Below are 27,150 nucleotides of genomic sequence, written 5' to 3' on the forward strand. Positions count from 1 at the left end.
AGCCTCAAACTCCTGGGCCCAAGCAGTCTTCCTGCTTCAGCCTCCTCAGTAGCTAGGAGTACAGGTGTGCACCACCATGCCCAGTTAATTTTTAAAATATATTTTTTAGAGATGCATTCTCACTATGTTGCTTAGGTTAATCTTAATCCCCTCACCTCGGCCTCCCAAAGTGCTAGAATTACAGGTGTGAGCTGCCAGGCCTGTCCAATCAGTTATATTTGAATTTCCTTTGTTGTCTGTTTTATTATATATGCATACTGATATTTAAAAATGTTTAAATGGATTTTATTGCTTTATTGAATAGTAAAAGTACAGATATTAATTATAGGATACTGTTGTTTTACAGAGCTTTAAAAGCCTTAGAGGCAATTCCAGCAGTTTAGCACCCATTGACCTACACCCAAACTGTTTAACAAACTGTTAGCTATATACAACTTAGGGCACTTCAGTTAAAAACCCTGAATGCATGAGCTTAATTTCACTTCTTTAGTTGTCTGTTTCTTAAGTACCTTTTTTCATGACTTTCCTTCTCTATTAAGTCGGATAATTTAGTTAACTTATGCTCTTAGATAATCACTAATTTTAGCTCCTTTAGAAACCTCTTTAGCATTTTCTTGTGAATGGACCATTTATAATAAGAACTTTACTTTGATAAACTATAGTATTATCTTTATGGATTTCATTTAGTCTCATATTACTACTTCATCTTTTTTAACCTCTGATGTTAGAGTGCCTTAGTTGAATTTGTGTATAGTAAAAAATAACCATCAGAAAGTTTATATCCAGGAATTTTTTTCTGCCAAATCAGAATATATAGGAATTTAACAAACTGTTTAAATGCAAAAATCTTAATTTAAAAAATAAAGTTATGAAACAAAAATTAAAATAAATGAAATCTTAAGAGATTTGATAAAATAGGTTGTTATTCAATTTGTTTTTTTTTTTTTAACCTTTAGATTTTGCCCTTATTTCAAGAAGCTGAAGACAAAAACAGACTTTTACGAACTGTGGCTGGTGGAGGTTTAGAAACAATTAGTAATTTGAAAGCCAAGTGGGATAAATTTGAGTTAATGATGGAAAGTCACCAACTTATGATTAAAGACCAGGTTAGAATGTTTTAGTTATTTATTAAAATGGGAACTTTTTTCTTACTTAAGATTTCTTGCTTATCTTTTATTCCTTTATAGCCCAGGTTTATAATAATTTAATGTGGCTGTTGAAATTGACCTCCCTGACTACTTTTATAGTGAAATATATAAATGATGATTGTTTCACATGGTTTTTCTTTACTTCCTATCATACCAAGAAGAAACCAATGTCTTTGAAATGTAACATTATTTGTAGCCTGTGAATGAATCTGTTGCTTACCTACTATGTATGGCTTATTGCTGAAACTCATGTTTTCTTTAATTACTAAATTTATTAGGATATCAGTTTAACTACTCTAATGGAGACCCCAAAAATTGTAGCTTATGTTTCTGTCTCACATTAGACTATAAGCTGCTATGGTGCCTCTGCTCCGTAACTTTGTCTGGGTCCTAGGTTTTGTCAATCTTTTTGTCTACCATCTCTAGCGTATTGTCCAGGATGGGTTATTCAGTTGCTGTGTAGTAGGGTTGGGAGAGAGAAAAGGAGAAAAAGGCAGCATCTGTCTTTTAAAGACACAACCTGGAAGTTGCACATATCTACTGCACTCATATTTTATCGACCAGAAGTTAGCCTTACGGCCCAGTCCTTAGCTGCATGGGAGACTGGGCAATGCCTTCCTTAATTTAGCAGCTATATACTCAGGTAGAACAATCAGCAGTCATCAAACAAACATTTTTAAATTATCTTACCTTTGTTGTTAGTTGTACTAGGTGTGGTTAACCACATGAACGATTTTTAAATGATTTTATTTGAATGTTATCTCTTGTTATTATAAATTTATGGTCTAATTTATATGTTTGAATTATTTTATTGAACTTGGAATTAATAATTAAAATAACAACCATCCTTTGAAAAGTTGACGTTGGTCATTGATATTTTTTCACTTTTAAATAGAAAATATTAGAAAGAAAAGTATGAACCCAAAATGAAATTTTACTCTGCATTAAATTATTTAAATTTTATTGGCTTATAGATTGAAGTGATGAAAGGAAATGTGAAATCACGTCTTCAGATCTATTATCAAGAACTGGAAAAATTTAAAGCTCGTTGGGACCAACTAAAGCCTGGTGATGATGTTATTGAAACTGGCCAACATAATACTCTTGATAAAAGTGCAAAGTTAATAAAAGAGAAAAAAATTGAGTTTGATGATCTTGAAGTCACAAGAAAAAAGCTGGTGTATGTTTTTTCTTTAAAATTGATGGTGCTCATTTTGAAAAAACAATTTATATATCAAGCTAGTAATTTTCTTATGTCTGTTATCTTGATAACTTTCCTCATAAACTTCATCACTTTTTAAACTACAAATAATAAGCATTCATGTACTGTTGTCTTAGGAGTCATAGTTGTGTTATATAAGGATATTAAGAGAAAGCACATTTCAAGAAAGGCCTAGAAGATAGATTTACCTAGAAGTTATATCAGGGTTAGAACTGTCACTTTCTTTGAACTTATCCTATTTAAAAATGAAATACATATAATTTTCAGAAAAATTACTTTTAGTGCCTCTGAGAAAAAAATAAATCTAGCATAATAAGTAATAATAAAAAACTTCAAAGAAAAAAATGAGTTGTTGGCATATAATAATATAAAGTATTAAATTTGAGCACTGCTTTAGGTTTGTTCTATTTAAGTAGATGCTTTCATAAATGAGTGGAGTGAGTCAGTTTTGTTACCGTAATTACTAAATGGCATTATACTGATTAGATTAAGGATATCTTATACTCTAGAAGCTTGCCCTTTCATCTGAGAAGAGTATTCTTTTCCCAGATTAATCTGTAGATTTATACAATCTTCAATATTTACATATATATAATATGTATTATGTACATATACATCTCTCTATATTACCAACTCAGTTTTGACTTCTTTGGAAAAAATGTATATTAATGAATTTATAGAGTTCATATATGAGTAGGTAAAGTAAAATTCTCATAGTAAATAGGTAGTTTCTTAATGTTCTTATTGTAGTTTCTTATTGTTTCTTATTGTATATCTATTAAACATACACAAGTGTGTGTGTACACACATACAAGGATTGCAGTTAAGTAACTTAATGATACTTAACAGTATCAATATTTCTGTTTTTAAAATTTAATATTTCAATATTTGTTTCTATAGTGATGATTGCCATCATTTTAGACTGGAAGAGCCTAATTTCTCCCTGGCAAGTAGCATCTCTAAAGATATCGAGAGCTGTGCACAAGTTTGGGCCTTTTATGAAGAGTTTCAACAAGGATTTCAGGAAATGGCCAATGAAGACTGGATCACTTTTCGGTTTGATTCAAAAACAATATTTAGACTAATAATTTGGTTGTTTTATTTTTGGATGTAATCTTTGCAATGTGTTTTTGGTATTTTATAGGACTAAGACATACCTGTTTGAGGAATTTTTGATGAACTGGCATGACAGATTAAGGAAGGTTGAAGAACATTCAGTGATGACAGTGAAATTACAATCAGAGGTTGACAAATATAAAGTAAGATTGTTTTATTATTTTGCCAATTAAAAACAATGTTTGGAGCTTTCATCTTTTTCTTATGTAGTGACTGAACTATATAATTTTACTTTATATGTTTTTCAATTAAATTATTTCATTTCATGAAGAAAATAGGAAATACAGAGTAAACCATAGAAATTATTGATATTTCTACTACCAATGAGAAAGAAGTTATAAGAAATTTATGTTAAAGTTAAAAAACAGAGTGCTTATACATTCCAGTCTGTCATGGGTCCTATCCTATAATAATAAAAATAGAAATAGTCTATGCCATGTTTTAAAATATATTAAACTACAAAGGGTAATTTGTGTGTGTCCATGGCAACATTTAATCAAAAGCTTTATACAATTCTGTTTAAGAATATGATTTTATGATTATTAAACAAGAAAATGGAATAATTAAAATTTTGGTAACTAATAAGCATAAAAGTAAATACTAATTTGCATTTTGCTAATATATGTATATGTGTATACATATGACTTTTTCTTTTTTTTTTTTTTGTAACAGATCGTAATTCCTATCTTGAAATATGTGAGAGGGGAGCATCTTTCTCCAGATCACTGGCTTGACCTTTTTCGTCTCCTTGGACTTCCTAGGGGGACTAGTCTAGAGAAACTACTGTTTGGTGATTTGCTCAGAGTAGCTGATACAATTGTAGCCAAAGCTGCCGACCTTAAAGTATGAATCACTTTTATAAATATCCCATAAGTCTGGCCTTTTTAAATATACAATATTGCTTCATATTTTGTTTAAATACAAAAAAAGTCTTCCTTTAAGAGAATCAGCTTTAATCAAAAAGTAAACAAACACAAATCATTTTACATAAAATACATAAAAAATTATGTGATATGTTACACATAAAAGCTAGAGGATACACAAATCCAGAGAGCTAAGCCAAGAATCAGTTTGCTAATCACTTTTAGAAAAGCTCTCAGGTAAAAGTAAAAGTTGTCACAATTTATTACAAGTGACAGACTTTTAGTGTTGCATTCTGGCCGTTCAAAATTATAAGGACTCTTGATATCAAATTGTTTTATTTCCTATCCCAGAAATAAACCTTTGTGTTTGTTAATAACCCTGGAATGTTTTTAAATAATCTTGAGAAGTTATGAAGCATGACTGTTGCAGAAGATAACTCTAGTGGATTGTTAATCATTTTAGATGTATCAGAATCTACAATAAGATTATAGTATAATTTCTGAATTTCTTTTGTTCCAAATATTGGCCTTTTGGTCTGTAAAACTTTAAATAAACCAAACTAGTTTTGTCTTTTGTGATGGATGCTTTAATTTTTTTGCTTTTCTTTTAGAGAGGTAAAAAGCATAAGGCAGAACTTTGTATATATTTTGACCATGTGAACCAGGATACTTAGTATCTTACATGCTTTGATAAAATAGCCAGTAATTTTCTTGAGTTGCATGTAAAATAGAGCCACTTAACTTTTTTTTTTTTTTGCCTTATGGTGAAAAGCCAGATAAAATATATTTTTCATAAAATACTTTTATTTACTTATGTGAAAATTAATGTTGAAGTAATAAACATGGATATTTTGTGTTAAATAGGATTTAAATAGTCGGGCACAAGGTGAAGTTACAATCAGAGAAGCTTTACGTGAACTTGATCTTTGGGGAGTTGGAGCAGTGTTTACATTAATTGATTATGAAGACAGCCAAAGTCGAACTATGAAGCTGATTAAAGACTGGAAAGATATAGTAAATCAGGTTGGAGATAATAGATGCCTTCTCCAATCCTTAAAGGATTCTCCTTATTATAAAGGATTTGAAGATAAAGTATCAATTTGGGAAAGAAAACTTGCAGAGTTAGATGAATACCTGCAGAATTTAAATCATATTCAGAGAAAGTGGGTGTATTTGGAACCCATTTTCGGCCGTGGAGCATTGCCAAAAGAACAGACACGCTTCAACAGAGTTGATGAAGATTTTAGGTCAGTACAATGATGTAAGACATAGACACATATGGTATTTTTTTTAAAATTAATTCATATTGTGAAGTGTTTAATACAGGCAAATTACTTTTACATGATTGGTATCCTCTGTGTATTCAAATTCTTTCCTAGTGGATCCTTTTGAGAAGCTATTCCTCTCATTCAAGCATTTACTTCTCGAACCATTATGGTGTGGTCTCTGTTATTACCACCCTACCTAATAATACATACTTCATAAAATCACCAATTACTTTCTCTTTTAAATTCAAAGGGCATTTTCAATTTTTATTTTACTTTATCTCTCATTAGTATTTAACAGAGTTGAGCATTTCTTCTTTCTTAGAAAGTCTCTTCCATTGGCTTCTGTGATTTCGTCCTCTCTTGGTTTTCTGACTGTCTCTCTAGTTCAACACATAGTTCCTAGTCCTTAGCTGTCTCCAAATCTTTAGATGTAGTCATTCTCCAGGCCTCAGCCTTCGATTTTTTTCTCACTGTATTCTCAGGTAATCTTAACCACTGCCAGCATCAGTTCTCTTTTATATGCTGAGGTCTCCTCAACTTACATGTACAGCCCATATTTCTCTTCTGAGCTCCAAATCTACCAAACATGCTCAAATAGTAGGCTTAAAGTGAATTCATGAGCTTAATTTACCAGTTCCTTTCCAACAAATCTTTTTTCTTTCTGATTCCTATTTCAATAAATGGCCCAACCTAATTGCTGAAAGCAGAGACATGATGGATAACTTTGATATCTCCCTCTTCCTCCACTTTTACATACATGAAGTTGCCAAATTTTGTTGATTCTAACCTGCTTAGTATATCTTGAACCAAACACCTGTACAGAAGTATATCTGTACTTCTATTCTAATGTTCTGTATCTCTTACTTGGACTACGCACATTAACCTTCTGACTTGCTCTTGTATAATATAAGTTTTTCACACAACAGCCAGAGTAATTGTTTAAAAATGCAGGTTCAGCACTTTCTTTTACTCCTGTAAATAAAACTTTAAAATAGTTTCCCACTGTGCTAGGGATAAAGCATGATCTGCTCCTTGTTCATTTCTCTATCCTTTTCTTGTGCTGCTCTCCATTTTGCTTTAGTGACTCTAGCTTTTAGTTTCTCAGTCATACCTATCTTCTTCCCAGAGTCTTTGCCAGAAATGTCTTCTACTCACTCACTTTTTCTTTTTATTCTTCATCTGCATATCAATTTAAATTACTTCCTTAAAGAAGTCCTAGGTTATGGGTTGCCCTGTTAGCCATTTTAACAATACTTTACTTTTCCTTTTTAACATTTATCACAATTTTATTTAAATATTTCTAGAAGTTATTTGATGTCTTTTGCTGTCACTGGACCATTAGCTCTATGAGGTAGGGCTTAAAATTAGCTTAGCAAGGCTGGGCATGGTGGCTCACGCCTGTAATCCCAGCACTTTGGGAGGCCGAGGCGGGCGGATCACGAGGTCAGGAGATCGAGACCATCCTGGCTAACACGGTGAAACCCTGTCTCTACTAAAATATACAAAAAAATTAGCTAGGCGCGGTGGCGGGTGCCTGTATTCCCAGCTACTTGGGAGGCTGAGGCAGGTGAATGTCAGGAACCCAGGAGGCGGAGTTTGCAGTGAGCAGAGATTGCGCCACTGCACTCCAGCCTGGGAGACAGAGCGAGACTCCATCTCAAAAAAAAAAAAAAATTAGCTTAGCAAATGAAATATATAAGATAATTTAAAATATAAGAAGTTAAAAATGATAGTGTGATATTAATATTTAACATTCCTAGAGGTGTAATACAGTTATAATAGTGTTACCTTTAGTTCATTTTAAGCAGGTAAAAAAAGTCTTAATCTGTTTTTCTTACCCCCCCAAATTGTTAAAATAGATGTGAAGATACTTTTTTTTTCTTTTGTAGATCAATAATGACTGATATCAAGAAAGACAATAGAGTCACAACATTAACTACTCATGCTGGAATAAGAAATTCTCTACTAACAATACTTGATCAGCTTCAAAGATGTCAGAAATCATTAAATGAATTTTTGGAGGCATGTTTTTTAAGAAAAAAATATATAATAAATTGTAAAGTACTTGATATCTTAATTATTTGAAAAAAAGAAAGCTATTTTTTGTTTCTGTTTTTATTAGGAAAAACGCTCAGCATTCCCAAGATTTTATTTTATTGGTGATGATGACTTATTAGAAATATTGGGCCAGTCTACCAACCCATCAGTGATTCAGTCTCACCTGAAGAAGCTTTTTGCTGGTAGGATTCAACATTTATTTAACAGATATTTATTGAGTTTCAACTGTCTGCCAGGCCTAATATTATGCTCTTAGGTAGACTACTGAATACAGTAGTCAGTTCATATACCCAAATAAAGTTCCTGTACCCAAAGAATGTACAGTTTAATGGGAGAGACAAGGTTGTAAGTTGACAAATATAATACAGTGTGACAATTCTGGTGATTGACATAAGTATGTGGTGCTATAGGTCCATCTGTGAGGGCATTTAGCTCAGTTTTAGGGCATCATGAAGTAAGTGACATCTAGGGCGATATCTGAAGAATGTATAGGCCTTAGTTAGAAAAAGGCAGGCAGGCAGTGGGTATAGGCTGTGCAAAGGCCTGTAGTGAAGGAGAATATGCCTCTTCCTTATAGAGTTTAAGGTGTCCTGAATGACATACAGGTGGAGATACTCCATGGGCAGTTATTGTCAGTGAAGAGACCTAGGTGAGAATGTAGGAGTCATCCATATAGAAATAATAGTAAGCTATGGGAACAGGTGAGATTACTTGGGGGAAAACTGTAATGTCAAATGCTTTGATGTTGTAGAGTCACTTTAATGGGATACTTATTAGTGGCAAATGGAATAGGTTTATTACCAAAATAATGACTATTATTTTCTTAAAATACTTAATTTACTTGGAAAGCACAAGCAAATGAATTCTTCTATAGAGCAAACAGCTCTATAGAAAACAGCTGTATTTTTCAAATTAAATTTATGAAGTAAAATAATTTTCATCATTTTAACTAATAATCATGGATCAGCAAAATATAACCCATGGGCCAAAATCTGGCTCACTACTTGTTGTTTTTAAGTAAAGTTTTGTTGAAACATAATCCTGCACAGTAGTTTATGTATTGTTGTCTATACCTTTCATGCTATGAATGCAGAGTTGAGTAGTTGACACTGACCATATGGTCCATTAGACTTAAAATATTTACTCTCTGGTCCTGTACAGAAATATTCATCAATTCCTATGTATCTGAAGCTTTAGGATGCTTATATTTGTAACTATGATTTGGGCAATGGGAAGTAGTAGAAAACAAACTCTTGGAATCAGAACCCTTTTATTCAACCAGTCTCTCTGTTGTTTATTAATTGGTTATCAAGTTACCTCTCTGAAATTTAGTTTTTTCTTTATATTGCAAATAATAATATAGTTTTTTTGTGAAGATCAAAATGACATAATATATTCAAGTTTTTTATATACTATAAAGTAATATGCAAATTTGGGGGAAAGGGAAGTCTTATTTGCCTTCAACACATTTACCTGTTCATGGGCATTTGGGTTATTTCCAGTTTTTGGCTATTATGAATAAAGCTGTTGTAAACAATCATACAAGTCTTTTTGTAGACATACATTTTTATTTGTATTGGATAAACACCTAGTTTTGGAATTGCTAAGTCATATAGTAAATATATGTTTAACCTTTTTAGAAACTGCCAAATAATTTTCCAAAGAGGTTATAACATTTTTCACTCCCCCAAGAATGTGAGTTAGGACAATTCTTACTGATTGGTACGTAGTAGTTGATTAGGTTGCCTAAATTTTTTTTTCTGGAAAATGGTAGGAATGAATAAACAAACATATATAGAAATATCTAAATAAACATTCACAAATTTGACCAGTGAATCATGTCACATATAGATAGATATTGATAAGAAATATTTCAGATGAGTGATAAGAATATTGATTCAGAAAGTGATTTTTTTCCCTCAATAGGACATTTAAACACTAGGAGCACCATATATTATGTGGTATACATTATAATTTGATTATTATATATGTTTTAGGGTATATATTAACACTATGTGACACATATATTGTATCTAATAATTATGTCGTTAATCCTTTTGCCTTTCAATCATTGCTTTTATATTTCAGGTATTAACAGTGTTTGCTTTGATGAGGAATCAAAACATATAACTGCAATGAAATCTTTAGAGGGAGAAGTTGTACCTTTTAAAAATAAAGTTCCTCTATCAAATAATGTAGAGGTAAGCAATTCTTTTTCAAATATGAAAACAAAAAGAATTAACTATATATGAACTTTGTTTCTAAAATAATTTAGTCAATTTAGAGGGTAAAGTTGGTTAATTTAGGTATTTTAGGAAACTCAGCTCATATCTTAAAAATGATTTGTTTTGTTAGTTTTGGAGTATTTTGATATTAAAAAGAATATGGATTTGTAGTCTTTGGAAGGCAGCCTGTAATTATGAAAAGAACCTTGGCCTTGGAGTAAAAAATCTTAAGATATTAATCTTAGCTCCACAACTTAATAGCTATGTGACTTAGAGTGTTGTTTTTCTAATCAGTAAAATGGTAATCTCAGTACAGGTGGAGTATGTCTTATCCAAAGTATTTGGGACCAGAAGTGTTTCAGATTTCAGATTTTGTTAGATTTTGGACTATTTGCATTATGTCAGTTCAGCATCCCTAATGTGAAAATCCAAAATGCTCCAATAAGCGTTTCCTTTGAGCATCATGTCAACCTCAAAAAGTTTTAGATTTTGGAGGATTTTGGATTTTGGATTTTTGGATTAGGGATGTTCAACCTGTAACTGTTGCAAAGACTTTCAATTAAAAATTAAATGAGATAATTGGCTTTAAGTACACTATTTAGTGCTTGGAACATGGTACTCAATACATTTTAGTTGTCTTTACTCTTTAAAATATGAATTTGTATAAGATGATTTGGGTGAACAAGTAAGCAAACAACTATTGATTAACTGGTTCTGCAGGACTGGAAGTAAACTAATCAAAGGCCTATTATAGGCATATAGCTAAAACTAACTAGCAATAGATTGCATCACATGGAATTGTAATTTTTCAATTTCAGTTATCTTCCAACTGGAAGCCAGGGCCCATGCCTTACCATGTGCATGTCCATACAGCCTAGCAAAATGTTTATTCCTGGTTAGGTTACAACATTTTATTGGATATTGAGTGCATAAATCAGTTGATTGAAAACCTGGGAGATTTGCTAATCATATTTGGTTAAGAGTTTTGTTTTTTTTCCTCTCTTGTAGTTTTGTTGGATATACACAGAGGGACAGAGCTTAAATTTTAGCAACTGGGCTAGAGCAGGTATACCAGCAAAGGAAAAGTTGAAACTCTGGAAGCTTTATGATTGTTAGCAGAGTAGGTGTCTCTGTTGCCATGCACTGAGAGGCAGATTCTCACTCTTTAGCTTCAGTGAATTTTGATGCTATTTTCAATACTGGAAAATGCTCTACAGATTGAAAAAAAAAGCTGGAACTCAGAGTAATTTAAGTACGCAATGATGAAAGGCTCAGATTGCAGCTTTTGCCTTTTTATTACAAATGACATATTTTTAAGGTTAAGAAGTGATTCATAAATATTCATTGTTGTTTCTATCAATCATTGTTATTTTAACTTTTTATTATTTTATATATAATCAAGTGAGTGGAAAAATACATTTTTTTCACTTTGAAACAAAATTAGTTTTGTTGGATGAAGCAATCTAAGCCCCCAAATAATACATTTCATCCTGATGAAGCAATCCCTTCCTATGGTTACGACTTTATGAATATAAGATCATCAGGATGGCATGAGCCAGGAACTTAGCCAGCCATTTTGACCCTGATTTATTGGCCAAACTATCTGGTTTGATTCATCATAATGATGAAGTGAATGGGTCAACTTTTAAATGCTCATATTATATTGGCTTGTGTAGATATAGTCATGGTAGTGTTAGCCACAAATTTATGAGTTTTCACACTCATCATTATCCTAAGAGGTGAAAAAATTGTTTTATTCAAATTATTTAAACTGTTTATTAAGAAAATAAAGAATTATATTCCCATAACACATTTTAGGAGTGTAATGATCAATAGGAAAGTATAATACCCCATCTTGAAATAACAGTATAGGGTTAGTAGATTGTATATTTATTTTATATCTTATATATATTATTTTCCAGCTTATTTTATGTCTTGTTTATATTACTTTCCAATTTCTTTTTCAGACATGGTTGAATGATTTGGCCTTGGAAATGAAGAAAACTTTGGAACAGTTGTTGAAGGAATGTGTTACTACTGGGCGAAGTTCTCAAGGTGCAGTTGACCCATCTCTGTTCCCTTCACAGGTAAGGGGGCTTACGTGTAGAAGCTACATAGGCATGGTACATGGAAAGATCCCTGACCTAGAAGCCAGGAGGCTCAGATAAATCGCATCTGTTTTCTCCCTTTATCTAACAGTTAACGGACAAATTGCTTAACTTCTGAGTCTCAGTTCCTTCAGCTGTAAAATGTGGGGGATGAATTGAGATCCAAGCAACCTAGGCCAGTGGTGAGTAGGATGGGGAGGAGGGAATCAGGCATCGAATAGCTTCCTGGTTCCAGATGATTAGTTCATCATTGATGGAGAATCACAGGATCTATAACACTGTTGTCCCCTACCCATCTATCCCTCCCATGGGATCATCTAAGCATTGGAGCTGGCAGGAACTTAGCAGGTATTAGTGTAAATCTGAAATAGTCATAACACTAAACTGTAATATTGACAGTGAGAGTGAGGTCATATGGTGAATTACAGAGATGGCTGCAGCTCAGGGTTAATAGGAGTTCATCCCTGAACACTGGGTACTAGATATTTAGCTTACAAAATTTGTACCAGTCTATATCAAAATGTAGCACTAAGACTTGTGTTAAACATCCTGCATTGTTTAATAGTTGGGCCAGACTGTTACAGGTGTAGGTCATCAGGAACTTTAGTTCTTAGGGACTGTGGATGGTAGACATTGGGATGTTTCATGATTTCTTACAGAAAAATCTACCAGCAGCTCTCAAAGTTATTTGCTTTTCAAATAAAAAAAATGTAGTGGCTATTGGAACAGGTTTTTATGTTGATTTTCTTTAAGTATGGAAGCTTGGAACAGTTTACATTCTGAACCATTTTCTCATACATGCCATTTGTATCTTTTTTCATTTTAAGGCAAACTGAAATGTTTCAAAAAAGCTCAAATTCTTAGAGAAAAATATAAGTAATCATCACTGAATAACCAAAGCCATTGTAGAACCAGAGTAGACTGCTTTATTACCACTGAAAATGTTGCCTAGTACTCTGTCAACTTCCAGATAGGATTTATAAATCAACTTAGAATAAAAGACACAGTATAAAAAAAGTCTACAAAAGCAATATTATATAATATTTGGGTTAGGGAAATGACAATTGTATTGGGAGATATAGTGGGAGGTAATAGGCTAGAGAAAGTTGTTGGATTTCAGCCTGCAACTTACCTCCAGGCCCTTGAGCAGTCAGGTAAAAGTGTGAACTACTAAAAATGTAAATTGTTCATTATCTACTAAAATAAAGAATTCTAGTTTATTAGCAGTTAATGCTAAGAAATATTGATCTCAAGAGTATTTACATAAGGGAATTGAGTAGCATAATTGGTTATTGTGTACTGATAATTCGGTTACTTTTTTTATATGGACCAGAAATAACGGTAGAGAGGGTACTTTCTGGTATGGGAAGGAGGCAGTGTGGTAAAGTAGAAAGAATCTGACTTTGGTTTAAATATGAATCTTTGTTAGTTATCCTGAGTAGAACATTTTGACACATTATTTACATGACCTTCAAGTACCTACGTTATCAAGTCATTTTGAAGGTTATTTCGTAATGTTTGCAGAGCACACTTAATTGTCATTACAGTTTAGGTAATTCATAATATTAGTTCCTATCCAGCTGTCTTTAACAGTAATGCGATTTTATAACCCAGGACTGTAACTTAACTATAACTTTTGTTAGCCATTCACAGAAATTACATAGCAGACTGTAAAAAATTAAGTTTATTGATATGTATTTATAATATAGAAATTCAGTAGTATTGCCTAGGATTAGGCTTGAAGGTAGCAAAGGAACATTTTTATATGAAAATGAAAGAGCAAAGTATTTTTCTCAAAAGCAGATTTGGTTCTCCGTAAATGCCTCATCATATACCTGATTAAAGAAACTGATGAGTTTCATACCACAAAGTTTGTTTGGGCGATGACTTTGCTTAGAAATGAGTTACTAATTGGCTTTCTCTTCCATAAAAGAACCATAATGTAATATTTACAGAATGTTTTAAATTGGAGTAAGACAGCAGCTTAGCCTGCTCTCATGTGGAATGCAGTGGTGCGATCTCGGCTCACTGCAACCTCCGCCTCTCAGGCTCAAGCGATTCTCGTGCTTCAGCCTCCTAAGTAGCTGGAATTACAGGCATGTGCCACCATACCTGGCTAATTTTTGTATTTTTCAGTAGAGACGGGGTTTCTCCTTGTTAACCAGGCTGGTCTTGAACTCCTGGCCTCAAGTGATCCACCGACCTCAGCCTTCCAAAGTGCTGGGATTACAGGCATGAGCCACTGCACCTGGCCAAGGCAGATCTCAGTTTAGGAGAACACTGGAATTTTGCTATTGTAGACTTCAGTAGTATACTAAGAAATTATTTTGAAATGCTAAAGATTGCCCTTTTATTAATTAGAATGCATCATACTTTGATATCTTTGTAGTTTACTGGTTGAAAAGAAGCCATTTCTGAAGAGAGGGGAAGAAAATACAAAGGCTTTGAGGTTACAATAAACATAGTGGGTTATAGGACCAGAAAAATAGGCTTGTAGTAGAGTATAGTATGAAATGAGTTCTGTGAAGTAGGCTTGGCTGCATCACACAATACTTTTTCTACTACTGTATTACTCTATTAATATTTAAGGTTCCAGTATGACATTAAGATGGAGAGATCCAATATACAATTGGCTATTTGAAAAAAGGTGTCTTTCTTTAAATTTATAAAATATTTCTAAGTAAATTCACCTTTTAAAAATAATTTTTCTCTTTATTCAATAGATTTTATGCTTGGCGGAGCAGATTAAATTCACTGAAGATGTAGAAAATGCTATTAAAGATCATAGTCTTCATCAGATTGAAACACAACTGGTGAATAAGTTAGAGCAATATACTAACATTGATACAAGTTCTGAGGATCCAGGGAATACTGGTATGGAAAAGACATTCCCTTTTCTGCCTGGTTTTGGGTTATTTTTTGGTATTCTATCCTAATTTACCTATTGTGTTTTTGACTGTATATCTGTGTTGGCGATTACTCGAGGAATTACAACATATATACTTAAATTTTTATAATGTACTTTGAATCAGTAATTTACTAATTTAAATAGAATATAGAAACCTTACTACCATATAGGCTTCTTTATCCTCTCCTTTTAATATTGTAGTTGTCTTAATATTTTACATTTACATACACTGAAAACTCCATGAGATTATGTTATAAATTTTGCTTTTAACCATCAAAGTTATTTGAAAAAACTCGAGGAGAACAATCTTTTATATATACCTAGATGTTTACCATTTGTTGCCCTTCGTTTATTCCTGATGTTCCAGGTTTCCTTCTGGTGTCATTTTCCTTCTGTCTAAAGAACTTCTTTTAGTGTTTCTTTTGGAGAAGGTGTGCTGACTGTGAATTCACATAGATTTCCTTCATCCAAGAATGTCTTATTTTACCTTTATTTCTGAAGAATTTTTCACTGGCTATCCTGGGTTAACAATTCTTTTCTTTTCGCATTTAAAGTGTTCTGCTTCCATCTGAGCTATATGTTTTCTGATGAGGAATCCACAGTCATTTGAGTTGTTATTCTATAAGTAATACAGTACTTTTTTTTTTCTGGCAGCATTCAAGATTTTCTCATATTCTTTAGTTTTCAGTAGTTTGATTATGATATAGAGACATCTTTGCATTTATTCTCTTTGGGGTTATCTCAGCTTCAATCTGTACATTTGTTTTTCACCAAAATCTGGGAAGTTTTTAGCTCTTATTTCTTCAAACATTCTTCCTGTATTATACTCTTTCTCCTATCCTTCTGAGTTTCTCATGACATGGATGTTAGACCTTTTGGCATGGGCTTGGATCTCTGAGGCGCTGCCTTTTTTTTTTTTTTAATTTTTCCTCTTTATTAGCCTGCATAATTTCTACTGCTCTGTCTTCACGTTCACTGCCTCTTTCCTTTATTATTTCCATTTCAATATTGAGTCCATTCAGTGATTTTCAAAGAATTTTTCAGCTTTAAAATTTCTATTTATTTATATTTTTTATTCCTTTGCTGAGATATTCTATCTTTCCACTTGTTTCAAAAGTCTTCACCTTTTACTTCTTGTACTTCTTAGAGCACTTTTATAATAGCGCTTTAAAGTTTTTTTTTTTTTTTTTTTTTTGGAGGACGGGGACAGGTTCTTGCTCTGTTATCCAGGCTGGAATGCAGTGGTGAGACTGTGGCTCACTGCAGCCTTGACCTCCTGAGCTCAAGCAATTTTCCCACCTCAGCCTCCTGGGTAGCTGGGATTACAGACACGTGTCATCATGGCTGGCTGACTTTTTTATTTTTTGTAGAGACATGGTTTTGCCATGTTGCCCGGGCTGGTTTCAAACTCCTGGGCTCAAGCAGTCCTCCTGCCTCGGCCTCCCAAAGTGTTGGGATTACAGGCATGAGCCTCTTTGCCTGGCAATAATAGTACTTTAAAGTCTTTTGCAGATAACCTCAACAGGTATGTCATCTAGATACTGGTACTTATTATTGTCTTTTCTTGTGTGAATTGAGATTTTCTTGGTTCTTTGCATGTTGAATAATTTTGGATGATATCATGGATATTTTGAGTATTATGTTATGAGGGTTTGGGTTTTGTTTAAATCCTCTGGGGAACATTGATATTTTGGTTTTAGCAACTGATCCTGTTGGGTTCAGATTGCAAGTTCTAGGCAGCTTTCTGTGGGTTATGGTTCTGGTGTCAGTCTGTTTTCAAATCTTTGCAGTGCTATTTCAGTCTGTCCCACATGTGTTCCCTCGTAGCCAATTCCAGTCTTTGGTTTCTGATTAGGATGAGATCTATTCATGTACCACACCTTGGGAATGAGTCCAGGAGTTCCTAAAGAAGTTTATGGGGTTATTTTTTCAACCTCCTTCTTCTCCATGATCTTCCCAGCATTTTATGGTTCCCTCAGCCTTCTGTTTTGTTTCTCTGGCCAGAAAGCTGGGGTTCATGTACTTTATTTTCTTGCACACTTTTGTGCAATTTGGGTTTGCCTACTCTCTTGGGATCACAGCTCCTCTGGAGTTTTAGGGACTTCTGGGTCCCAGCTGCCAGTGGGATAGCTAGCAGAAGACCCCTTTCCTTCTAAAGCCTGAGCTAGAGGTGGTTTTCTAGAGCTCTGTCTACACCAGTTTGGGTTTCTGGCTGCATTGGGTATGGTCCTAGCGTTGCCAGAAGCGGGGAAAAATACAATGGTAAATCCACCACTGGTTTGGTGTCTCTTCTAATTCTGGTCTTCCTCAACCTGCCTGCTACTCTTTTCAGAGTTCTAAATAGCAGTTCAATGTGTGTTGTCCAACAGGTTTTTATGCCTGCATTCAGAGGGAGAAGCAGAGTGGAGTGTGCTTACTCCCTTGAATAAGGAACAGAAACTCTTTTCTCTTGGAATTTTGATATCTTAATTTTTATACTCAAAATTCTTATTTTTTACTTACCGGTAGATTTGACTTTTTTAGCTTATGTGATTTGTATTACTATACCATTCATATGTGTCATGAAATTAGCATTTAAATTCATGGAGAAATCACCTGTACACATAATCATAAATTATATAAATCACAGGCTAACATTTTCTCCAACTGTCAATATTTTTATTTCTGCCTAGAATCGGGCATCCTGGAGCTTAAACTTAAAGCCCTAATTCTTGACATTATCCATAATATTGATGTGGTAAAGCAATTAAACCAAATTCAGGTTCATACAACTGAGGACTGGGCTTGGAAAAAACAACTTAGATTCTATATGAAAAGTGATCATACATGTTGTGTTCAAATGGTGGATTCTGAATTTCAGTATACTTATGAATATCAGGTATGAGTTGTGGCAGTGTTTTATATTTCCAATTAGAAATTATTTACTTTAAAGAAAATTTGTTATTGGTAGAAATACTTTTTTATTTAAGTAGTAATTTTTCCATAATATTTTTAGTATTGTCTTGTTTAATCAGAATTAGAAAGGTGTCACATAAGAAAAAAGTGAAACTTCATTCTATATACAAAAAAGTTAAAATATTGCTAGTATTGTACTGAATTCTCAAAAATGTACCTTTTCTTGGAGTTGCATGTATATACAATTTGAAATATATCTTCATCTAAGGAGAACTGAATATAGACAACCTCAGTCAAAGCAATTTGGTTTGCATCTCCTTATACAAGGCAAAAATTAGTGTAATTTTAAATATGCTAAAATGTTTGCTAAATATTTTTTAGTTTGTAAGATGAAAAAATTTTCAGACAAATAACCTAGTTAATGTAAACATGTTCTCAAAAATTCCACCTGTTGCCTCTGCCTTTTTCTATCATAATGAATGAATCATCAAAATATATTTGAAAATATTGTAAATAAACCTATGTTAGGAGAGCTGCCAAATGGCTTTTTCAAAAGGGAAATGTATTTGAGACCCAAATCTATCTACCTCAATTGAGGAAAAACACACTGTAAATTGTAGCTGGAATGGGAGTCTGTTTTCCCTACAGTTTAGTAGAAACTTTGAGAATTATTTGATAAATTACATGATTAATTTCTTAAGGAATTTTTCAAATTCATTACACTTTGTGATCTCCAAAATAGTTCTGATTTGTGGATATCATAAGAGTCAAGGAAATAGTTTATATAAATTTTAAAATATGAAATGGGATGATTACTGTATAATAATTTTGGATTTCCTTAGAAGTATATCTTTGTGCCATTAACAAGAACTTGAGAAACAATTTTGAAACCTAACAATGTATTGAGTATAGTATGAAATACTTTCTTGAAAAATAAGTTTGATTTCAGCTTGTGTTTAGAAAGCTTCTTTCACTAGAAAAAATTTTGGATATTTTTCTGTGTTAAAAACTTTAACCTGTTTGTTGCATTTTTATCTTTTTAACTACAATCTCATGCTGTAAAAATATTTGTAAATGTTGAATAGAACATGAATACTCTGACTTTGTGTTGTTCTTGTATAGGGTAATGCTTCCAAACTGGTTTATACTCCATTGACAGACAAGTGCTACTTAACTCTCACTCAAGCCATGAAGATGGGACTTGGAGGAAATCCTTATGGACCAGCTGGAACTGGGAAAACGGAGTCAGTAAAGGCTTTAGGTGGACTTCTTGGAAGACAAGTTTTAGTCTTTAATTGTGATGAGGTAGGATAAATAATTATCAAAATATGTAACAATGGGTTAATCATATTTAGATTAGTTTCTATTAGTATATGAAATACTCTACTTAAAAATCACTACATTTAAATTAGTTGAAGACAGAATTTGTTTAAATTGAAATGTAAAATGGACAGAGGTTGTACATAGTATAGTCCAAAACTTTTCTAAGAATTATGGCAAAGAAATAATTTTAAATACAGAATGAAGATTTATATTACATTGCAGAAAAATGTTTTTAGTAAAGAGAATAATACAAAAGGAAAAATCTTCTGTTCATTTCAGATGACAGTTTTAAAAACATTTTGTACGTAATTTGTATTTTGACTTAAAGAGTAACTAACACAAATTTTGTATTTTTTCTGCAAGCTTTTTAGAACACTTTCACATGCATTATTTTGTTTATCCCTTGAAATCAACCTGGGTTTTGAAAGAGTAGCTACTTAATCTGTATTTTAAAATGAGCAAAAGAGGCATAGATGGGATAAATTATCACCTTATCAATAAGTAACATTAAATATTAAGTAGTTATGGAGATTTTGATTATTTTTTAATGACTATAATTTTTATTGTTGTTTTTAAGGGCATCGATGTGAAGTCAATGGGACGAATATTTGTTGGTTTGGTGAAGTGTGGGGCCTGGGGTTGTTTTGATGAATTTAATAGGCTGGAAGAATCTGTACTGTCAGCAGTTTCTATGCAAATCCAGACAATTCAAGATGCTTTGAAGAATCATAGAACTGTATGTGAACTGCTTGGCAAGGAGGTATAGAATATGTTGGGAATTTAAAGAATTAAAATATTTTGTAAGACTTGATATTACTCATACTTAAGCAATATTCTCTTTTTATTTCTCCTGACATCCGTGTTTCTAATCTGTAACCTGTGTTGTAAGATTTTTTTAGCTATAAAATGTTTCTGAGGTTTCTTACCCTTTTTTGGTCCTACTTTCATTATTCTTTTTTTTTTTGAGACAGAGTTTTGCTCTTGTTGCCCAGGCTGGAGTGCAGTGGTGTGATCTTGGCTCACTGCCACCTCCGCCTCCCAGGTTCAAGCGATTCTCCTGCCTTAGCCTCCTGAATAGCTGGGATTACAGGTGCCCGCCACCACGCCCAGCTAATTTTTGTATTTTTAGTAGAGATAGGGTTTGATCATGTTGGCTAGGCTGGTATTGAACTCCTGACCTCAGGTGATCCACCCCCCTCGGCCTCCCAAAATGCTGGGATTACTGGTGTGAGCCCCACACCCAGCCCATTATTCATTTTTAAACTTTCCATTTTGGATAATTCAGTTATAATAATATTTATATTGTTGTATTATATATTATTCTATTATCTGTGCTGACATTGTTCACAGTGCCTTAATGTATTGTCTCATTTAATAATTACCACAACCCTTTGAAGTAGGTGCTATTATTTTTTTCCCTGCTTTGTGGCTGAAGAAACTAGGAGTTGATAAGTAAGAGTAAGAAGTGGAGCTAGGAATTGAACCCAGGTCTGTCTAATTCTGAAGCACATTTTTTTTGTTGTTTAACCTTCAAGCATAGGAGCAGAATGAAGCACATGTTTTTGATCATTATTCTATATGAATGTTAAAACAACAAACACTTAGCTATTTTGTTCCTCACTTCTCCAAATAGGAGATATACATTAATGTCACTAGAATATAAATTTGTTTGTAAAGAAAACGTAAACTTTTTTATATAATGTGGATTGCTGAATACAGAAAGTTGTAAGAACTAAGAAATTATCATGTTATATAAAATAACATTTTCACAGTACATAGTTTTCTAGGTAGCCCAAGAATGTAAGACCAGTTCTAAATTGTTAACATGTTGTTTATGTGATGTTTAAACTCTTCACAAAGAAAAAGAGAAGAAACTATTAAGTGAGAATTACCTGCCTTCAAGATTTAGTTTCTTCTACATTCACTATTTTTTCTTCTCTTACAAAGAAAGAATTGTCTTTTCTCCCAACCAGTACTAATCTTTTCACTTGTGCTTTGGAATCCTCTTCCCTGGGACCTTATTATCCCTTGTGCTATAGCTTCAGTCTTCCCTCCTCTACCAATTCCTCATTAGGTTTTAAACATAATCACATCTTTTTCATCTTAATAATAACTAAAACATAAACAAACCTTCCCTGATTTATATTTCTTCTTTCTCTCTTGGTTTTTCTACTCTAGATGCTTCTACTTACTAATTGCCCATTCATTGTTTACACATTCTAATTTAGCTTCTATTCTTAGGATTTTGCTGAAAATCCTCCTAAGTGCTGTTATCACATTCAGTTCTTCCCTGTCATAATATTTATTACATTATGATTGCCTCTCTGTAATACCAGATAGACTCTGAGCTCCAGAGTGGCTTGAAGTATTACTTAGTTCAGTTGTCTCTGTGTACTTAACAAAGTGTTTAGTACTAAGAAGGCTTTCAGTAAACATATATTTAATGTATAAATAGATAATGAAATTAGTATCTCTTAAACATTCAGCCTGAAAAAACTGATTATAAATAAACTCTGCAAAGCAGTGTAGGTCTTAAGGAATTTATCATATATTGAGTAAGGAGATGGTTAGTACATTGGAGGTTACATTTAGCTAAGGTATAAGATTTATGTGTAGTAATATGTCACAATAAAATTTCTGTTGGCAGCATATTTTATGTTTATAGTTTCAAATATAAACGATGCCTATATGTTAAATATTTTATTTAACTTAATATTTAATATTTAAATTAATATTTTTAATTAATATTTCAGGTAGAAGTAAATTCTAATTCTGGAATTTTTATCACTATGAATCCTGCTGGAAAAGGTTATGGAGGAAGACAAAAACTGCCTGATAATCTTAAACAGCTTTTCAGGCCCGTAGCTATGTCTCGTCCAGACAATGAGCTTATTGCAGAAGTTATTCTCTATTCGGAAGGATTTAAAGATGCTAAAGTATTGGGCAGAAAATTGGTAGCTATTTTCAATCTATCTAGGTGAGTTTTCTTGTTCTAAATATTTTTATATTTTGCATTTCTAATGATTGATTATGGTTATTAGTGATCATTTTCATATTTTCTCAATTCACCTATGGCATGATTTTTATTCTGATGATTTTATTGTACTTATAGTGCACATAAAAATATTGGTTCAGAACTACTTGCTTTTCTTAAATATTATTAATTTGATCAGTTTTTTTTCTTCAAAATGTTTATATTAGAGTGCTTCAGCTAAATGATTCTTATTGAACTAATTTATCAGCTGACCACTCACAAACTACTGTTCTTTGGAAAGAATCCTTCACAATTTTTCTTATATCTTATTTCTAGTAATAGAAATTGACATTTAGCTTCTTTGGGACAATGTACAATTCTCTTCCATATCACTTAAGAGATAATGGTGAACTAGACAGTGTCAGAGATTGAGAGCAAGATGGATTGATTAAAGGCTTTAGGCATTAGGGTAACAGGTAATTGTCATTTGGTGTCTTCATTAAGATAATTAGCTTGTTCATAAAAGCTTTATCCTACCCTTGAGAACCGTCCATCTTTAACAGCTTACTTGAATGATTATTTTGTGTGGTCGCTTCCCTTATATAAATTAATGGGATATCAACATTCATTTCTATGTGTCAGTAGTTATATTCTGTATTTCTTTGGATGTTATGATGAAAGTAATTTCTTCTAGCTATTTGATGTGTTGATTTCCATGTCTCTACTTCAGGGAACTTTTGACACCTCAGCAACATTATGATTGGGGTTTGAGAGCTTTGAAGACAGTTCTGAGAGGAAGTGGAAATCTCCTTAGACAGCTAAAGAAAAGTGGCACTACACAGAATGGTATGATTGATTATTCCAAATACATTAACTTATTTTTAAAAACATAAGCGTTAATTTAGAATAGTTTGAGATTTACAGAAAAGTTGTAGATACAATATTAAGGATTATTGTATGCCCTGCCCCAATTTCTACTGTTGTTAACATCTTTCATTAGTGTGGTATATTTGTCACAACTAATGAATCAACTTTGATACATTGTTTTTAAACTAAATTTCCTACTTTATTCAGGTTTTCTCCAGTTTTTACCTGATGTCTTATAAGTTTTAATGTGTGTTAAATATTAAATAGTTGTAATATGTAAAGTCCACTTGTTCTTTAACTTCAATGTCCATTGGAATCACCTAGTGGCTTGTTAAAACAGATTATTAGACCCCACCCCAAAAGGTCCTGATTCAGTAGGTGTAGAGTAGAGCCTGATAATTTGTCTTGTCTTGAAACAAGAACAGAAACCTTAGAAACACATGTAGGATTTTCTCTTTCTAAAGTTAGTATATTATGATTAGACTAGGTTATAAATGTTTGGAAAGAATACCGCAGAGGTGGAGTGTCTTTCTTACCGCGTCATATCAGTGGGTATATAACAACCATATGACATCACTAGTTATGTTAACCTTCATCACCTGGCTATGGTAGTGTTGCCAGGTTTCTCCAATGTGAAGTTATTTTCTACCCTCCTGGCTTTATTCTTTGGAATCATGTTAATAAATCTAGCTTACTCTCAGAGTGGCAAGGAAAGGATTAAGCTCCACTCCTTGCGGGGTTTGGGGGGGTGGGGTGGGGTGGGGGGTAGTATCTTCATATATTATTTGAAATTCTTCTATAATGAAGATTTGTCTTTTCTGCCTCATTTATGTATTCATTAACTCATTTATTTAGCTCAATACAGACTCATATATATGTGCTATACTTTCCTCATATAAAAAAATGGTTTTTTATTCACATAAAAATAACGATTTCCTCCACCTGTGGAGGTATACGTTCATGAAAGGCTGAATAATCAGTTTCTTCAGGTTGCTATTGAAAACTAAGTTAAAACACTATGAAAGTAGAGACAACATAGAAAAAAGGACCACATGAAATTACCTCTTTGGCCTTTAAATGATCAAAGTGTGTCTCTTAAAAATGGCATCTACATTAGCTGTATTATTAGGTTGGCGTATGCCTGGGTAGATACAGTTATTTTGTGAGTGTTTACGTTACTATTTTTTAATTGTCTATATTTGGTGATTTTTAAGGAATATTTAAACCATACCTGTAATAAGTAAAGATGGCTTATGAGTTCAGTGCTTGAAATAAGCTTTAGAGAAGTCCAGACTTTTTATGTGTACTTAAACATGGAAATATTAAGCAATTATAGAGGAAATGCCAGGCAAATAGTTTCTTTGATTTTATGTATCTTACCAATCAGCAGCTAATATCTGTGAAAATAAGAGTCTGGCAGTGGTATCAGTATTTGCATTTGGCTTAAGAATGGGTTTGTGAACCAAATTTGAACAAGGCTGATCAAAGATTGTTGCGCAGTTTGTTAGTTGTTTATCTTAGGACATAAACTGTGAGACGATATTGGTATATTTGGAGAGGCACCTGAATTTAGAATTAGTTTATCTGGAATTGAATCTTAGCTGTAATACTGCTGTGCCTTTTCAGAAAGTCACTTAAACCTTCAGAGACTTAACATTCTCATGTGTAAAATTAGAATAACAATAGTAATACTTTTTAACCTACTTTATAGGGTTGTTAAAAGGATTACATCATATAATATAAAAGGTGAAGTACTATGCAAATATAAGTGATAATGATTTTTATTATTAATTAAAGTCTTGGTACCCTGTGATTTGAATTCTATGGAAAAGAGTTTATAACTGTACTTAGTGATATTTACTTTTTAGCAGTCAAAAGATATTAAAGTAAGCTTGCCAATTCATGTGATGTAATGTCTTTAAATGTTACTAAATTCTAGTGCATTTAATGATTAATAATGCATATCAAGGCTATAGAATATTTAAAAACTTTTTTCATCATTAAAGTAATAATAAATAATTTTAAAATGAAACTTTTTTCTAGCTAATGAAAGTCATATTGTGGTACAAGCACTGAGGCTTAATACAATGTCAAAGTTTACGTTTACTGATTGCACCCGGTTTGATGCACTGATAAAAGATGTCTTTCCGGGAATTGAATTGAAAGAAGTGGAATATGATGAGCTAAGTGCTGCATTAAAGCAGGTCTTTGAAGAGGCCAATTATGAAATTATACCCAATCAGGTAACTGTCAAGAATATTTTATAATAGATTGATCCCTTTTCCTAGTTGATTCCTTATTAACTATCCTTGTCCTTCATCTTTCAACTTATCTTTTATCTTTCAACTTAGATCTCACTTGCTCAGGGAAGTCTTCCCAGATCTTCAAGTCCTGATTTGATCTTCTTGCTGTGTGCTCTTATCAAATATTCTTGTTTCATGTTTGTGTGTTTAATATTGATTCTCCTCCACCATATAGTAATCTCCGTGAAAGGCAGGATCCATGTATATATATTTTTTATTTTTGTTTTTTGAGACAGAGTCTTGCTTTGTCGCCCAGGCTGGAGTGCAGTGGTGTAATCTCGGCCCACAGCAACCTCTGCCTCCCAGGTTCAAACAATTCTCCTGCCTCAGCCTCCTGAATAGCTGGGATTACAGGTGCACACCACCACACCTGGCTAATTTTTATATTTTTAGTAGAGATGGCATTTCACCATGTTGGCCAGGCTGGTCTCGAACTCTTGACCTCAGGTGATCTGCCCACCTTGGTCTCCCAAAGCTCTGGGATTACAGGCCTGAGCCACCGCATCTGGCCATCCATATATATTTTTGCTCACCATTTCATTTCTATTGCCTGTTATAGTACCTAATGTGTAATGGATTCATCATGTTTTTATAATTGATTATATATATGATTTGGTTTCATTTTGATAATTTATTAGGATTTTAAGTGGGTCTCTTTATGCAGTGCAAATAATTGTCCAAAATTAGCACTTTGCCCTCAGTTTTGGAGAGAAGTAAGATAAGAATGAATGAATGAATGAATAAGTGAATAAAATAATGAATATATTTGAAGGAGTGAATGAGTGGAGCAAGTAACGAACATAATTGTTCATACAAGTTTTTTGAACTTGGAAACCTGGAAAGCACCTTTGTTTCTTTTAAAGAAATATTGAAGTATTTAAAGATTATATTGTAAATATGTTCAGATTTATTTAGGTATTCTATTACATTTTAGGCAATATCTTCCACTGAAGAAATCAAAGGCTTAATTTACACATTGGAACAAGTGTTGTAGAAAAAAAGCAGAACTAAGTATGATTGAATATTATAAATAATATATGAACGTATTTCTTTCCTACTAGATCAAAAAGGCTTTAGAATTGTATGAACAGTTATGCCAGAGGATGGGAGTTGTTATTGTTGGTCCAAGTGGTGCTGGAAAATCAACGCTTTGGAGAATGTTAAGGGCTGCGCTTTGTAAAACTGGCAAAGTAGTGAAACAATATACTATGAATCCCAAAGCTATGCCTCGATATCAATTATTAGGCCATATTGACATGGACACAAGAGAATGGTCTGATGGTGTTTTGACAAATAGTGCTCGTCAAGTGGTTCGGGAACCTCAAGGTTAGTCTCTATGTATACTTCTTTGCTTTACTTAGTAATTCTTAGATAATGATATAATTTGTCTATAATGCTGTCTTTGTCAAGACTTCTATATGACCATAAAGTCATAATTAAGTTAAAATGAAGTACATTTGATATTTTACTTTGGAGGGGGCCAAGACATGCTATCATTTTCAGTTAAACTCTGTAACTATTTTTAATATAATAGAAACTTAGAGTAAGTTGGGTGAATTGTAATTCACAACTAGATTAATTTACTGAAGGAATATAAAATCTTTGCTGAGTTGATATTATACTGCCTCAGAAATAAACAAGATGACAGATTTTTGTTTGGGGTTAAAATTGGTGTGTATGAACAGTATTAACTCATTAGTTTGAATAAAGTATTTTGAATACTTTTGAAAATTTAAGTGGTAAAACTGCGGATTTCCTGGTCTAAATTTGTTGACTTGGTTTTTTAAGAGAATTTTTGGCTGGAATCAGAGGAGACTCCCTACTTTTTGCCAGGTTATAATTTAATTAATAATTATTTTTCTAAGGCAGTAA

The 27,150-nt window shown here is 32.8% G+C and overlaps 1 protein-coding gene across 4 annotated transcripts in view; it reads left to right on the top strand.

The window, feature by feature from the left end:
* DYNC2H1 (dynein cytoplasmic 2 heavy chain 1) overlaps positions 1 to 27,150 on the top strand; it is a 374,133-nt gene that overhangs the window by 42,399 nt on the left and 304,584 nt on the right. For all 4 annotated transcript variants that reach the window (XM_063784470.1, XM_063784471.1, XM_063784472.1 and 1 more), the window contains exons 21-38: positions 957 to 1,106; positions 2,123 to 2,328; positions 3,271 to 3,426; positions 3,515 to 3,629; positions 4,159 to 4,329; positions 5,214 to 5,596; positions 7,507 to 7,639; positions 7,740 to 7,857; positions 9,764 to 9,876; positions 11,868 to 11,987; positions 14,732 to 14,882; positions 17,589 to 17,794; positions 18,934 to 19,116; positions 19,712 to 19,894; positions 21,888 to 22,111; positions 22,839 to 22,954; positions 25,019 to 25,218; positions 26,340 to 26,604. In XM_063784470.1, coding sequence (XP_063640540.1) covers positions 957 to 1,106; positions 2,123 to 2,328; positions 3,271 to 3,426; positions 3,515 to 3,629; positions 4,159 to 4,329; positions 5,214 to 5,596; positions 7,507 to 7,639; positions 7,740 to 7,857; positions 9,764 to 9,876; positions 11,868 to 11,987; positions 14,732 to 14,882; positions 17,589 to 17,794; positions 18,934 to 19,116; positions 19,712 to 19,894; positions 21,888 to 22,111; positions 22,839 to 22,954; positions 25,019 to 25,218; positions 26,340 to 26,604 — 3,193 coding nt within the window. The remainder of the gene's footprint in view (positions 1 to 956; positions 1,107 to 2,122; positions 2,329 to 3,270; positions 3,427 to 3,514; positions 3,630 to 4,158; positions 4,330 to 5,213; positions 5,597 to 7,506; positions 7,640 to 7,739; positions 7,858 to 9,763; positions 9,877 to 11,867; positions 11,988 to 14,731; positions 14,883 to 17,588; positions 17,795 to 18,933; positions 19,117 to 19,711; positions 19,895 to 21,887; positions 22,112 to 22,838; positions 22,955 to 25,018; positions 25,219 to 26,339; positions 26,605 to 27,150) is intronic.

The sequence above is a fragment of the Pan troglodytes genome, chromosome 9 (assembly GCF_028858775.2).
Source record: "Pan troglodytes isolate AG18354 chromosome 9, NHGRI_mPanTro3-v2.0_pri, whole genome shotgun sequence".
NCBI lineage: Eukaryota > Metazoa > Chordata > Mammalia > Primates > Hominidae > Pan > Pan troglodytes.